This window comes from Nanorana parkeri, unplaced genomic scaffold (genome assembly GCF_000935625.1).
Source record: "Nanorana parkeri isolate BGI_ZX_2015 unplaced genomic scaffold, ASM93562v1 scaffold349, whole genome shotgun sequence".
Lineage (NCBI taxonomy): Eukaryota > Metazoa > Chordata > Amphibia > Anura > Dicroglossidae > Nanorana > Nanorana parkeri.
The window spans coordinates 1129572-1146822 of record NW_017306617.1 but is presented as its reverse complement, the minus strand read 5'-3'; the positions used below and the strand labels follow the sequence as shown (position 1 = coordinate 1146822).

General features: G+C 38.5%; 1 protein-coding gene across 1 annotated transcript in view; it reads left to right on the top strand.

Annotated features, from left to right (window-relative positions):
• The window catches only part of TENM1 (teneurin transmembrane protein 1), a 431171-nt gene that overhangs the window by 137849 nt on the left and 276071 nt on the right, over positions 1 to 17251 (top strand). The window contains exon 5 of the mRNA XM_018558628.1: positions 16993 to 17145. Within this exon, the coding sequence (XP_018414130.1) occupies positions 16993 to 17145 (153 nt within the window). The remainder of the gene's footprint in view (positions 1 to 16992; positions 17146 to 17251) is intronic.

The following is a 17251-nucleotide window of genomic DNA, read 5'->3' as shown; positions in this document are numbered from 1 at the left end:
CAGAAGAGTGAGCGGCCTCCCACACAGAGCCGCGTCTGATGCGGGCGGGCTGGCCAGCCATGTGCATGAGGGAAGGAGCCACTGCACCTCCAGCCACGGCAGACCCCCCCCACAACTAGGGTCCAGGAAGCCCCCACTGACCACCAGGCTAAGGTAAGGTGACACATTTTTTAAAAATAAAATCCGGGGACATTTTTAAATGCCCCCGGGAAAATAAAATAAAACATTTTTTTTTGAATACTACTCACCTGATTCCTGGATCCAACAAGTGCAGCCTCCCGTCTCCCACGCTATTAGAAGTTGCATACAGCGCGTGCTGTTTACTACTTAAACCAACGCGCACAGTGTGCAGCTTCTGAGAAGATACGCTATTAGCATAGCGGGATTGATGCAAAATGCGCAGCCGCCTTCCCCGCTATGCTAATAGCGTATCCTCTCAGACGCTGCACACTGCTGGTTTAAGTAGTAACCAGCACACGCTGTATGCAACTTCTAACAACGTGGGAGATGGGAGGCTACACTTGTTGGTGGATCCAGAAATCAGGTGAGTATTAGAAAAAAATAAAATTATTTTATGTTCTATTCTTAGTTCTATAATGTCATTGTAGTACTTTCAGGTGGAATACAGCTTCATAAGATATCAGATAGGGAACTACAAGTCCCAGCATGCCCTCATTGCCCCTGTACAACAACCAGATATTGCCGTTCCCTGGGTGATATATGTGTGTGTGGGGGGGGGTGGTGTACAGGGACAATGATGGCATGCTTGGACTTGTAGTTCCTTAGCTGATATCTATGTGTGGGGTACAGTTCTAGTGGATGTTTATATAATATGGGGGAGGGGGGGCGAAAAAAAATGTTCTGCCCCGGGCGCCCATAACTCTGGTTACGCCACTGGCCCAAACCAAAGCTTGTGGCAAAATATATCATTCGTGTTAGGTGGGTAATCAAATTTTTTTGTTATCCACACCTTCATGATCTACAACATTTTGCTGTCATTAGAGTGTTTGTTGCAACATCAGTCCCCACCCCCCACCCCCCCTAAACATTTTTTAACATTCCCACACGAGACAGCTTTCCTGACATCTGCAGAACAGGGCTGAAGTAAATAGGTTCTCCCCTATACAAGTTTTAGATCGTAGGACAGGTGACAAGCGTAGCATAGCAATGTGGCAGCTGTTAGTGGCTTTCTAGAATGCAACATTATGCATTAGCTACAATTCAGTACTGCTTCTACAGCTCTGTAATCTCATATTCAGATACGTCATCTATGTTTTATATACTGTTTTAGACTAGGCAAAAGCACCATTGGCATGCTGCATCTGAGACTAACAATGGTCACCAACTTGCCTGTTTATTTAGCACATTGCCACAAAAAGAGACTGCTTGTTGACAATTTGTTTGGGGCCTTTTGTCACTTTTGGAATTAAAAAGTCTGCATCTAGAACTCTCACTTTGATCTTTTTTTTACTGTGATGAAAATGTTCAAGGTTTTCTGTATCTGAAACTTTCATACCACTTTGCCAGTCCATTTGCTCGATTTTCTGCAGATGTGACTGTCACCTACTTAGGCATCCTACATTTTATTGTACTTGTTTGAAAAACTGACCTTTTCATTTTACATGTGTCAGCATGACTTCTGTGGAGATTTGAAGTGACACAACACACACAGGCAACATCAGAACTTATACAATACTGTGAATCAACAGATACTATCATCTGAAAACCATTTTGTCTATCTTTCAAATACATCACCTAGTTAAAAAAAGAATCTGCATCTATAGGTTATCTATAGATCTCTTTCCAGAGAACATATGGTTTGTGTTATTATACACTTTCTATTATTTTAAAACATCCTCTTACTACTATGAAATAAAAGTGTCATTTAACTTTTAATGTTCCCCTGCTCTGTATCTTTTTTGGTGAGGATCCCTAATGGAGTCAGATTAAGGGTAATTAGAGACAGCACTCCTTTATCAGCATAAACATATTCCCAATCTTCTGCTGTATGTAGATCACAACATTTCTATGCAGGCTAGTTATAATTGTTTCTTATACCTTCAAGACATTGTCAAACCAAAAGCAAGTACTGTATGTCTACAGAGGCATCAAACCAGGCACATTATTGTACTATAAGTGCATTCTTCCACAACAATCCAAAGCTGTTTATTTTTATCAGTGACAGTGAGAAGCAGTTTCAGATTTCCATCTGAAAAAGCTGATGGATGGAGGTATAAGTGAGTTTTTCATCTCATACCTGAAGGTCAAAAACACCTATAAATACAGCTTCATTGTTCTGATAATTTTTTATTGTTAGACATTTCAATGATTGATCAAAGAATGAAGATAACTTTTCTGCACCTACCTTTCCTAGGGTTTCCTGCTCACCTCTGCGTATTTGTAATCAAGTCTAAAGCGCAGCTCCTCAGTGATTTTTGTTGCACAGACTGTCCAATGGCACACAACAACTCTTCTAAATATTCTTATCCTGAACCTTGTCCCCAGTGCATACACAGGTCACACTGCATTTACTTTAATCAGAAAGCGCTATGCAACTTGTAGACTTATTAACAGGGCCCACCATACTTTTAGCTAATTATGTTATGAAAACAACAATGCAGTTAAGAGGCTCTCAAAAGAATATTTTCACACAGTGTGTATATTTTGGCTTGCAAAGTAGTTAGGCTTCTTGGGAAAAATCCAAGTTTTGTAGGTTGTTATCAAATTTGTCTTAAAGATTCTTTAAAAAACATTCCCATCTTCCTAAATGTAAACAAACACTTTTTGTACATTTCCCAGTTGTAAATGTGATACAGAAAGCATGTATATGCATATGAAAAGGAGATAAAATGTATACCAATTACAAAGCAGAGTATTCCATTGCCACTTTACAACATCAAATTAGGCAAGAAGTCAACTTTAATGGTGGTTTTATGGCCTTTAGCTGTAGAAAATATTGCTCAGCTGAGCTAGATATTTTGGCTTTTGTTCAAACTCTGTCAAAGAGATATTCCAACTATACTGAAACTAAGTGCATTCAAGAGACACTTAATAAAACTGTGAGAGTTGTTTTACAGGAAGGGTATTAATTTGAAATAAGGTGAGCCTCACATAAAGTTCTATTTTGTGCACTCTAGTTGAGGGTTTCAGTATGGAACATATCCAGCATGAGTGATGAGAAATAAGTCAAAACATTGTGTTATATGTATGACTTTCTAGCAATATCTGACATAATGTCAGAGTATAAAAAAGGGTGCCCAGGTATAATGAGTAAATCAAATCAAAGAGGCAGGTTGTAGTGTTGCACTTTTAATTCACATATGTATGCAGATTTGATTTATGTGGAATCATACAATTCATGAATCATAATTTCCCAGAACCCAGAATTGAGTGATTCTCCACACAACAGACAGGCCACTGATTTATGCATCTATAAATCAGATGAATTGTAAATATGTGAGATGCTTATTCTCTTGATTTAATCATCACTACTATTTTATTTAATTATGTATTTGTTTTATTGTGTATACGTGTAGGTTCTTTGCTCAGCAAAGGGAATTGTGATGGCACTAAAGAGATTGTTTAGTTTCTAGCAGCTATCCAACCAGCTGCACAAATCTAGGTGATTGTCAAGATCTTCTCAGGTTGTGTGTTCAAAAACCTGGTTACTCAGCTTTTTTAGCCTGGTCAGGTACCATATATTTAGAGGAGGTTCTGCACAACTCAGTATATAAAGCATGCACTCCAGATTGAATTGGACAGCTGACTGTTGCCTTGCTTAGTGCATAGGGCATTCTGAGCAAAGGTTAGTAGCAGCTTGTAGAACAACAGGTTCATGAGCAGCCCCCAGGATTTAAACCTTGTTTGCCATGGCCATTTTTACATTTTCTCAAAGAAAAGTCAAACTAAGGTAAATTGTGACCTGCAGACTGTAGGAAATAGCTGAGGAAAAGATGAGAAAGAAGAGAGACTGGACAGGAGAAATGTAATCAGTAAAATTCTAGGGGTATAGAGAATAAGGCATGGGCTGCAGACTTTTGTTTAGAAGAGTGAAGCTGGGTATTTGCTGGTGGTGGAAATGCTGCCTTGATAACCTAACATGGTTGCAGTACAACCATGTACTGTACATGCATTCCCTTTACATTAGCATCACAGCGTATAGAAAGTCTTGCTTTCCTTTAAAAGTAAACTATTAATTTTTTAGCTTTTCAATAGTAAAAACTGTATCATTGGCTATACTAGACCAAAAATGTAACAATATCAGATATAAGAATGTAGAGACACTGTTCCCTACTTTGAGGTACCATAAGTTTCTTATTGTTCTAATCATATTGTTAAAGAAAAAATAAGACAGAATTTTGAGAAATGATGATTTACAAGAGTTAATGGTTTTTTTTAGAAGGGTAAACTGGCATAGCTAAGCCTGAGTACACTGCAGACAACTGAGTGACTAGTAAGTAACAGTTTTACATCTGATTGCCTTTACAGTAGTTAGATTTTATCTTTTTCTTTAACCTTCCTGGTGGTAATCCCGAGTGTGGCTCGGGGTTAATTTTCAGTACCAAAAGCGGTAACCCCGAACCACTCTGTAACGTCACTTACCTGGTCCCTACGAGCTCCGATGTGTCCTCCGGCCGATGCCGGCATCCGTCTTCCGGGTTCCTTCCCTGCGAGTGCCAGCGTCGCAGGAGCGGAACTGGCGGGAAATTCAAAAGGAAAAAAAAGAAGGAAAAAAAGAAATCCTGAGATAATCAGACCGCCAAGGAGGTTAATGTGTTGCTATATAATTTTCTTTTTTCTTCACAGCAGGAGCCAAATTATTATTTTCTTAAAGTGTATTTCCTCTTTTGCAGTCACATTTGAGAAAACCCTTCTATATAATTTTTTATGTTTTTCCATTCACACAGAATACCAAACAATTATTTTAAAAAATGTAATATTTCTTACTTTTTTTCTTAGCACCTTCACAGTGATCTGTCCTTATATAAATACTTGGGAGGGGAATTTGAGGCTTGTGTTTCTATAATTAACTTCATTGACATACAGTGGAGAAGCCCCTCGCCCGTGACAACCCCTTATAACATTACAAAACAGAGAGAAGCAAGTAGAATGTTTAACCCTTAAGAAGTCAAGAAACCGTAACCCAATTAAAAGCTATTTAAACTGCAAGAAGTATTTAAAACATTTTTTTGGCTTATGCTATGTGAATGGGAACATGTAACAAATATAAAATAGGTGTTTTCCCAATTTGGCTGCAAAAGTGTAAATAAACTTTAATGTGTTTAAATGCAGCATGTCCTACTTTGGTGCAGCATGTTGTTGTGAACTAGGCCCATTGAAAACAGTGTGTTTTTTTATTTGTTACATTGGGCCTGCATTGGTCAATACTGCCCCCATTTTCTTTATAGAAATTCAGTATTCTTTTAAAGCTAAAGCGTATTTATCTAAAGCTTATTTTCAAATTGTCACAATTTGCTAAGTCATGAAAGGATCAGTAAAATAATAAAATGTGAGGTATTGCTGTAGGTGCCAAAAGTCATGTGCTTACAAAGATTTATATGGCTTATGAATTTAAAGGACCTGTTCTCAGCATAACTATATATGGTATTGTCTAACAAGGGTTTTGAAGCTGTTGGTGGCTGACTTGACTTTGTTCATGTATATATGGACTTTTATTGATGCATGCACTTTGTGGTCTATCATTGAGTGCAGATAGACAGGATACAGAAAATATATTGAATATATATGTAATATATGATTTCATTTTTTTAATATATTTTATGATTTTTAAAGAATGTGCATATAACTCAAAAATATGTTATCAAACACACTTGTAACATGAGTTATAAAAAGAGGCTTTATCTGCTGCAAATACAATATAAAAGAACAGTGTTTCTTTTTTTAATGATTATAGCTTGCAGCTAGTTTTGGATCATTATTTTCACATAAAGCAGACATCATATATTGATATCAGTGCATTAAAACCATATTTGAATAGACTCTGCACAAGTTGCAGATTGCTATTTTGAAAAATGTATGATTCTGTATTGATGTATAATAGCATATAGAATCAGTACTGAATTTAGGAACATTCCTTATAAAAACACAATGAATATGCCACATATCCATTGGTATTTTTTCTAGATGCAAACATACCAGAAAAATATTTGTAATTCAGGGCCAAAAAATATGTGCAAATACTTAGAGAACTATGGGGTCAGGGCTTTTCCCCATAGTTCTCCTTAGGTTAACGGGAGGACACAAACTAGCGTCCTCCCGTTACCCTAAGCTCAGCTCGCGGTATACTGAGACGCCGCAGCCGGAGCGGATCCCGAGATCGATGTCGAGATCCGCCCAGCTGCATGAGTGACAGCTGGCTCTGCCTATCTAGAGGCCGTGAGCAGAGAGCCGTGACAGGTTTGAGAGGTGAGCGAATGCCGGTATCTGTTCTCACCTCCCGATCGACTGAGCCGACCTGTGACAGTCTCATTGTCACAGGTCAGCTAGAACTATGAGTTGAGTGGAAATCACTCATCTCATAGTTCTCCTTTAAAGAGGACCTTTATCCATATCTTTAAAATAATAACAAACACATCTTTAGAAATGTTTAGTAATGGCAATCTACAAACACATCCTTCTAGATAATTGCAGGCTTTGTATTCATTGCAAACCTTATTTCTCTTTTCTTTCCCAGTCTTCTGGCAGTGGCCATGTAAACTAAGGGCAGATTACTAGCTCCCCTTTACTTCCTGAAACTCTGGCACATGTGACTAGACCATGTGACCATATACATCATGTCAAGGGAGGAAAATGCCTTTCCAGATGAGATTTCCCAGCAATGTTCTGCTGAACTTACCAAGATGTAACACTTTGGCACATACATCACTTGTGCCAGAACTGGACCAGGAAAGCTCTGTTTGTAATTAAATGAAAAACACATTTAACTAATGAATATAAGACGATTTTAAATCAGCATGCAGAGCTGAATGTTGCTGTAATTTTTAGGGAGAGGGGGAAAGGTCCTCTTTAATAGCAAAATGTATTAATTGCAGTAAATGCAAATGACAGGGTTGCATGTTGCCAGCATTAGTGTAAACAGCTGTGTGATACTGCATTAATACTTCTAAAACCACAAACAAAAAGTTAATATATTTATTAAGTGGCTGCAACATTTTTTTACGGCTAAAACCATTTTCAGTAAGAATAAAAAATCCCTGATGATCTTGCCAGAAATGCAATCAGTGTCTTTATTACTTTTTGTGAGCAAAACTAGAAGCATAAAACAATGCTATCTTCCTTTTCTAAATACTGATCTACCCATCCCCCAGGTAATAGAGTTTACCAAAGGAAGACATATTTGTAGTACAATCTGGGTGGCAACCATGGCTCCCTCTTTAAATACAAGTGTGTTATTTGCAGGATCAGTAATCTCAATTAAGGATTAGTAAACTGTAATAGAATGTGTTTTCTTATTGGGTATAAATACCTTCAAACTATATTAATATATATATATTTATATGGGTATGAGTTAGAGCTCTACAAATATCTCACATTCCACTTGATGTGATGACTTCAAGAAGCTGATATCATCTAGGCTCATATAATTATACAAGAGTATTCATGAGTGTGAACAGATCATCTATTGGCAGAAATCATGCTCATTGCTCTTCTGTGAAAAAAATACAATTGATTGCAAATGACCTATCATTCACCACAGGCTCCTGATTGCCTTTGGTCCCACGTAGCTCTGCGTCATATTTCATGTCATATCATTTCATATTAATGAAAGAGACAGTATTGTAAATGATAGATACTGAATCTAAGACATGCAAAGATAATTTCCAATTAGAAGGCTCAATTCACTGTTTAGAAAAAAAGCAGTTCAGTAATAATGTTTCATTAGATTGGCATTGAATAAAAAAATGTTCAGTTAAAGCTGAATTCTAGGCAAACTGTTTTAATACATAGATGAATGACAATTTGTACAGTTAAAGGAGAAGCATCACACTGATGAGCTCATCTATCCATCACTCAGCTTTCTCCTCCTATCAGCATACTTATTATACTGCAGCCCAACTGATTGGCTCCTTGTGCTACTTCTCTCTCTCTTAGGCCAAATTCATATACTTACACTGCTTGCATTAAAAACATTGAATTCAAGTATGTATTATTGAATAAATAATTTCATTCATGTCTATTATATTTGTCTTTAGTATAGCTTTAAAGCAGAGTGCCAGGTAAAGCTTTTTTTTCTAATTGTATGAAGACTGGGAACTTTTTTTATTGCTATCTGCATCCTTGTGTAGTAGGATACTCACACTCTAACTCCCTATCCTGGTGACCATTACCACCTTGGATAGGATGAGAGGGGAAATCTAATATTTGCAGTTGTCACTGGAACAGACCAAGGGTTAAAATCTTCGAACAGGGACACCTGTTCTAGTGGCGTTTGTGAAAGTTGGGATACTCCTTTACTTTGAAGTAATATCTTTTCATGTCCTGTTGTATCATGCAGTGGGGACACATGTAGCAATGAATTCCTGAATGAGATTCTAACCGTTCCCTACTTTGACCTAAACTAAATTTTTTGGGGTTGGAGTTTGACTTTTAGAATCATCCAGTATAATAGCATAGATTTGTTGGATGCAAACAATGGAATATGTGTATCTTGCACTAAGTTATCTACAAAGTGTTAGAAGTCACTTACAATTTTTCAATTTATTATTTATATTCTGCTGTTGCTTGGGCAGGATTAATAAATAGTATGAATTATAAGTGATGTATTTTGGAATAATAATAATCTGTAAAGATAAAAAAAATTAATGTGTTTGAAATGTTCTTTTCTTTTATGAAAACAATGTACAATGACTACACTATGACTGTGTAGCATTGTCCTTGCCTGAATAATATCACACTCTGTCTCACAAAAAAAAACATTAACTTTATTTCGATGAGCAAACATAGTTGGTGTGTATTAAATTATACCCTTACACCAGATCTATATTAAAGTATTGAAATACTTCCCTGCACAGACATCTCAAGCAAATATTAGGGCCATCTAAAAATAAACATGTTATAATGGTATTACCAGCCTGAAGTGAATAGCGTTCGGCTCACTTCACTTCTGATCGGTCATTCACTCGGCTGCCCTCGGCAGCTTTGTGAATAGACCCCTATGTTCTTAGGCATTTAACAAGGCATTCTCCTTATTTTGTTACTTTTTTGCAAGTCTCTGGCCAGCATTTTGACAAGTTTGATGTTAATTATCTTCTCAACATGTATCATTGTGTGGGAGTATGACAAATATAGCTGTTAATAAATAAGTTATTACTGATGGTAAGATCTTCAGGTAGAAACAATTATCATTCTAAATGAAAAATATAATAAAACTCCTTGTCCACATGACTTACACATGACCGCTATTAGCTGTGCTTCATTACTGTATGAACCTTTCACATAGATTGGATGTTTAGTTTATTTTTTATGTGTGGTTTATCATTTATCTCTATGGGGTCTATTCACGAAGCTGCCAAAGGATCAAGTCATAGCTTCGGCTGATCCTTCAGCTAGCTTTGGCCCCAGGACACCTTCGGTTCAGTAGAATCGAAAGGCTGCTATATGGGCTATTCACTATAGCCCGTACAGCTCCCAAAGTCGGCTGAGCAGCTCAGTCGAGCCAGGTGAAAGGCGGAGCTGGCCGAGCCAGCCGTCATCTTAGGCCCCGTTCACATTGAGCGATTTATTGCGTGGTAATTCCCATGATATCGTGGCTATTTACCGTGTGATATCGCGCTCCAATGCTTGGCAATGGGGCAAAGGGTCCTGCTGTCGCGGGTCGTGTGTTGCTACAGCAGGACCCTTTTTGGAGCAGATTTTGCCGCGATTCAAGCTTGCTCAATGCAAGCATTCGCGTGATATCGCGCAAAATGCAAATTGCGCGACAAACGTGTGATTTTGCGACCCGCTCAATGTGAACGGGACCTTACAGCTGGCTCCGGCCACTTGCAGAGAGATCAGCGTCCCTGGTTACCAGGTTACCAAGGATGCTGTCATTACACACTGAGAACCCGGCCGGGCCACTATGATATTAAAGCGGCATCTCTGTGTTCTCAGTGTGTAATGACAGGTGTTGTTCCTGGTTACCTGGAGTTCTCCATCAGGTCCCCCTCTGGTGATTGACAGCAGCAGAGGGCGGGTGCATTTGCTAGTTTGCTATTGGCTATTGCAAAGTGAAATAGCCAATAGGAATCTAGCTATGCATTCCTATTTTTTTTTGGACGGCAGCAGAACCGCCTGGCCAATAGGAAACCAAAGCCACATGAAGCCACCCGATGTACGGCTGATTTCAGCCGATATACATCTGGAATCAACCGTACAAGCCTGAAGTGAATAGCCGAACAGCGTTTGTCTCACTTTGCTTGGGGTCGGTTAGTCACTCGGCTGCCTACAGCAGCTTACTGAATAGACCCCAATATGTTACATTAAGTTATCACATTTTGGCTTATACCTAGTGCTTGGAATGTATGTGTAGTGTTTCTTATTTTCAACTGGTTTTCTGTGATGAAGACTTAACGTGACACTAAACTCAGGAGTTACATCTATAAAATGTATTCAAATGTGTAGCTTATTTATGTATCACTGCAATGTAAATCCTCAAATCATCTCTGAATTCATTTTGACACTGCCCTTCCTTCTGGAGGGTGGCAACTATTGTTCCCCATGGTCCCTGTGTGTGTTGTAAAGTAGTCAACGCTCCAAGATTGCTCCTGTGATAGACTAACTATAACTTCAATACAAATTAGTAAACTAAATGTGAGATTGTAGTGCATCACAGAAACAAGCTTGGAGCGGTGGCTACTTTACAACACACACAGGGATCATGGGGAACAAAAGTAGTCACCCTCCAGAAGGAAGGACAGTGTCAGCACAAACTCATAGATGTTATGAGCATTTACAACCGAGTGATGCACAAATAAGATACATTTTTGTTAAAAGTTGGGGTACTTGAATGCATTTTCAGATTTAACTCCTGGGTTTAGTGTCACTTTAACTGTGTGTATTTAGAGAGCAAATCGAGCAAGTCAATATCTCCGGATTGCTGGGAGGTGTGTGAAATAATGTGAATTATGTTAATGCTCCTGATTCTGAGATCTTATGAAATTCATCTCCCAGCCCAACTGAGTCTGCTATGGGCTGCTCCGCAAGTGCTCAGTTTTTGCCGTTGACCTCTCAATAGATCAGCAGGCTTTTCTCAATAACTGGTTGACTGGTTTGTGACACAAAAGGTTAAAAAACTAGAGTGACATGGGCAATAGTAGCTCCTTTTCCCTACAAAAACATCTAGTGATTAATTGCTAACAGTATCTATCAGATGCTAAACAGAGGGAACAAATGATTCCCTATGGTGTTATCTACACCAGTAGAATGCAGTAGTGATAAACTGCCCACAATTGGAGCATTGTGCAATCATGCTCAATTACTCCCTACTCATGTAACTCTATGTACAGTAGCTCTAGCCTTACTTTCTTGAGACTGTAATCTTGAAGATAAAAATTAGTAAATCAACACACAAAGATAGGTTTAATTCACATCATTATTCTCACTTTCCCCTAATTCAGAGATCTGTTGGAATTGCCCTTAAGAAGGATTAAAGTGTATTTCCACTTTTGCAGCCAGATTGGGATAACACCTACTTTACATTTGATATATGTTCTCATTTACATAGCATAACTTAAAAAAAATATTTAACCACTTCCGGGCCGGCCGTAGTAAAAAAACGGCCGGCCCGGAGCTCTCTATAGAGCAATAAGTCTAGGGCCATCAATCACTGATTACACTAAATGGCCAATTTTGAATATGATAGTTTTATGCGATTTCACGGGTGCACGCAATTTTAAAGCTTGACATGTTTGGTGTCTATTTACCCGACGTGACCCCAACTTTTATATTTTACCAAAAAACTGGGTAATAATAAATGTTTCCTAACATAATGTTAAAAAAGACATTTTTTTTTCAAAACTTTCTGTAATTTCTCCTAATTATAGTAAAAAATAAAAACCCCAGCGGTGATTAAATACCACCAAAATAAAGCCCTATCTATCCCCTATAAAATTCATTTCAGTACAGCGTTGCATGACGGAATAAACTTCAGTCAAAGTACCGCAGTGCTGAATACTGAAAAATGGCCTGGCCAGGAAGGGGGTCTAAACACCTGGTCTTGAAGTGGTTAAAGGCTTACTTTGCCTTCAAACCATGTTTCATGTTAGACCCATATTTAGGGTCTAACATGAACGATGGTCAGATCGCAACCCCTCTGACCCTCCTTCCACCCCCATAGACTCTAGTTCAACCAGCACTAAAAGCTACATTCTCTTAAGATGTTAAAAAACTGAAAGGTTTGAGGGAGTTTTGTTTCAAATTATTAACCCTGTGTGTACTGTGCTGGCAGATTTTAATAAACTAGATGAGAAGGACTGTCCTAACAAAGGGTTAAAGGACCCAAATACATTCAGGGGGATTTATTAAAACTGGAGCAGACAGAATCTGGAGCAGTTGTGCATGGCAACCAATTGGCTTCTATCTTTCCTTTTCAAAGCGTAACTGAACAAACTAAAGAGAGATGCTGGTCGCCATGGGTAACTGCTCCAGATTCGGTCTTCTCCAGTTTTAACATATTCCCCTCATTTTATGTTAATGAACTTAGGGTTAGTATAAAAACCTCTCCATCAGTTCCTGGTCAGCTCACAGACATCTATTCTAACCACTAGAAGCTGTCTGTAGAGTCCTATGTGTAATCCTGCGCCAAAGAAACAGCTAAAACGGTAAGAAATCTTTATTATTTTTAGCTATGCTATGTAAATGGGAAAACATTACAAACATATAGAGGGGGTTTCTCAAATCTGGCTGCAAAAGTTGAAATACCCTTCAAACTCATATTTTAGCCAACATTTAGTAATTCAAAGGATTTACAAATGTATTCAGTAAAGCTGTACGAAGTGCAATAATGCATAGCAACCAATGACATTTTACTTTGCTAATGTCACTGAAAGATAAACTGTGACTGATTGCTGTGGGTTAGTGTTGATTCGTTTTTCTGTGTTATATAACACATGTTAATAATACTTACCTCAACAGTCCATAAAGCAGATCAATTGGTAATTGAAGGTTTTGCATCATTTTCTCTGCTGCTGCCATTCAGTTGAGTTGGTTACTAAATTAGTAGAGAATATTTACTTAGCAAAAAAATGTAGTCTTCGCAAAGTGAATGAACGGAAACTCACTTTGAATACATGATTGGAAGATTAACATTTGACCTTATTCACTGTACATAGTGAACATTTTCTACGCCTTTAGTAAATCAACCCCATTGTGAAACAGGTCAGAAAAGCTAAAACTACACTTCTTCATTCCTCTATTGAAATGAACAGAAAACTGGCTGAATGGTGGCAGATGTAAAGATAGAGTCAAAGAGACCACCATAGCCCATTGATCTGTCCTTTTGTATGTTGGCATATTTTCCCTTAGTTTAATGAATAAGATGAAGCTCTGCTGACTTTCCATCATCCAATCATATGCAAGCAAAAATTTATTTTTTCCTTGCTCACGATTGGGTATCCTTTGGGAAGTGAATTTTTACCTCATTCACTAAGCTAAGGAATAATTTTCTTGGAAAGTAAACAAAGTGAACAGCCTGTTTGAAATGAACCCCATGGTTTCAGATTACAGCCTATCTAAATCCAAAAACAGAAATGTAATATATTGCAGCTTGCCAATGTGGTGGCTGCATTAGTTTTATTTTTGGGACCTTTTTCCTTTATTTTTACCCCATGACCCTGCTAGTAACACACTTCCCGTCTTAGGGTGGCTCCACTCTGTGAAGGACCATTTGAGCCACCCTTGGACAGCAGTATAGGCTACTCAAGGAGAGGGTGATGTTAGGAGCACTAGCAGATTTAGATGGACTCGACTAACACGTTAAAGAAAACTCCAGCTAACAATTTTTAATTAGAAAAAAGATAGAGAATAAAATCTAAACTGATGAGCGGTAAAAGCTTTTAATGCGTCACCTATGGCCAATTTTGGGTAATGTAGTTTTTTGAGGTTTCGCGCGCGGGCGCAATTTTAAGGCTTGACATGTGTGGTGTCTCTTTACCCGACTTGACCCCGTCTTTTATATTTTACCAAAAAATTGGGTAATAATAAATGTTTTAGAATTTATTATAGGGGAAACTTTTTTTAAAAATGTTCTGTAATTTTTCCTTAATATATTCAGAAATAAAAACCCCAATGGTGAACAATTACCACCAAAATAAAGCTCTATGTGTCCCCAAAAAAGGGTATAAAATTAATTTCAGTACAGTGCTGCATGACGGAATAAATGTCAGTCAAAGTACCGCAGCGCTGAATACTGAAAAATGGCCTGGATGGTAAGGGGGTTTAACACCCCGGATGTCAACTGGTTAAAAATCAATGCATTTAGTCAAAACCCTGCATGGAATTTGTTTGAACATTTTTTTGTCACTTGTATGTTACATACATATTGATACAGTTCAGGTGTTCAAATAACATATTGATCACAGAATAAACAATGCTGTAACAGCCCCTATTGTGGCTTATCTTAAGTGATCCCTTAAAAGGTGTTTTAAGGGACCACTTAAGATAAGGGGCGTTTCACCAGTGGCTTCGTCAGGGGTCCCAATATGGATCTAACAATGAAGAAATTACTTTGTTTAGACATACCTTGAATTAGAATCACAGACATTTGAATAATTAGGCAATAGCAGGTTTGTATAGGTGGTCTATTTTGAACACATTTTTGCATACAGTCAGTCTTCATAGGTCTAATCATTAGGTACTCACCATGCAGGGTTAGTTTGTGAAGTGAGGGAGACACTCGGAGGATTGGGAGAGTGGAATCAAGATGACCCCACCGCCACCCAAAACGATCTCCTTTATTGTCACACCTGGGACCTCAGGGTTACAAGAGGAGAAAGGGCAACCTGTCGTTCAGCCGACTTCACTAGAATGCTTTGTCAAAGGTGGAATATAGTGGGAGGAGGCCCGACTGTGTGGTAATATAGTCCTCTTAGGTCTGCCTGTTGGATAGAGGGAGTAGCGTATGTGTATATTCGTTGTTATCAATTTAGACTGTCAAACTCCTAGTCTAAGTCCCATTAAGTGGGTCCAGCGGTGGTGTCCAGTGTGTGTGTATTCTGTTTGTTTTAATTGTTTCTAAAATCCATCTCCTAGGTTATGTGAGGTCATCGCTAGGTTACTAGGATGATGCTAGTACATGTCTAGATTGGCATTGTGTGTATATGCTTTTGTGGTTAAACTATGAATCGAAGTTTCCATACCCAGAGAGGGGGTGGAAACGGCCACGGAGGAAGATAGGGGAGTACATAATTAAATAAGAGGGGAGGAGGAAAGTGGCAAGATAAAAATATAAATAAGAATTGTGGTGACGAAATCAAATATAAATAACAAAATGGAATCAAAGCCAAACGTATATGTGAAAAAGTGACCAGTGGAAGTCAAAAAAGATAGGATGCCACATCATCAGCCAGGGGTGTGTACATTTCTCACAGGATGTGCATATATTAATGTCATGATTTTGTTATGTGGAGGTCATTCATTGATTTAATCCCTAGTGAGTGTCTTTTTGTATTGATTTTTTGATAGGTGAAAAAAAATATATATAAAGTGGTTTACATAAATTTGATATCCATTTCCCCTTATTATTCAATGTGTTTCTCCATTATTCCCTTCACCATACAGAGTCATTAGAGATATCAATACAGGGGCGTATATCAGGAGATCCCCTCTTTTCATTAACCCCAGATTCCCCCGTGTCCACATAATTTAGCAGCAGAATAAACCATACCCCCAACGGCGGCGATCTCTTACTTCTATGTCCCACCTTCTATGCATTACATAACCCTAACCATTGCACCCTGGGCGTTATGTACCCTTGACCCATGTTTCATGTGCATTACATACCACTGCACTCTCTGGGGTCTATTTACTCAGCTGCCGTAGGCAGCTGAGTGAATGACCGACCTGAAGTGAAGTGAGCCGAACACTGTTCGGCTATTCACTTCAGGCTGGTACGGCTGATTTCAGCCGTACATCGGCTTTCTTCACATGCTCAGCATGTTCGGCCAACCCGAAGTGCAGAAGGAGTTCGACTCAGCCGATCCAACATCTGGATCGGCTGAGCTGAACCTCCGGCAGGCTACCCACTGCTGTGTGGCCTATTCTTAAAGATGCCGAACAGCAGTGAGTGAATAGCCGATCGGCTGTTCTGCTCGGTCCCTCAGAGGGAGAACTGCAGCAGAGGGCGGGTACAATGCTAGTTTACTATTGGCTATTGGAAATTGAAATAGCCAATAGTAATGTACCAATGCTTTTCAATGGGAATGTGTTTTTTTCTATTCTGACGTTGCTCCGTGTCAGAATAAAGAAAAAAAAGACAGCAGTGTTTCTCTCCTTGGCGGCCGGGAGCAGGATACTCCGGGGGTGCCAGGGAGAGTTAGCCGTTTGGAGATCAGTGTCCCTGGTTAACAGGTAACCAGGGACGCTGATCTCTCTGCAAGTGGCCGGAGCCAGCCGTAAGATAACGTTATTAAGTGATTGCATAGTATAACAATAATATGGGATTTAGTCAAAACTTTGCCACTTACATTGTATATTTGTTTTTTAACTAAAGGACTATGCGAAGTGATATAACAATAATTAGGCCTTTATTACTGAGATAGGTTTACAGAGAAACAAAGGCTCTGAACATCTATTTACTCGAATGATCATCCTCTTGCTGCCTATTCAAAAGTGATTTTTTGCTGCAATTTTATAAAGCATAGCAAATACTAATTAGGAATTAGGGGATAAAGACGAGGATAAAAGATAAAGATTTCATATACAGAGAATGTTTGTTATTTTATCTTCTGAATGTTTTTTGTGCGTTTGGGATTAATTTGTGTTCTTGTTTTATAGCAGTTCACTTGTTTGGTTTAACTTGGCAACTGCAACCAGTCGAGAGTGAGCTTTATGAGAATGGTGTCAGCAAAGGAAGCAGAGGAGAGGAATCCATGGATACCACATACTCACCTCTTGGAGGAAAGATGTCTGATAAAGAAGAGAAAAAAGGTAAATATATATACAGCATTCACAAAGCCAGTACAGCATTACAAAATCCAGTTATGTATGTACAGCAAACATCAGCAACAAAATTTTGTAATTTTATATATATATA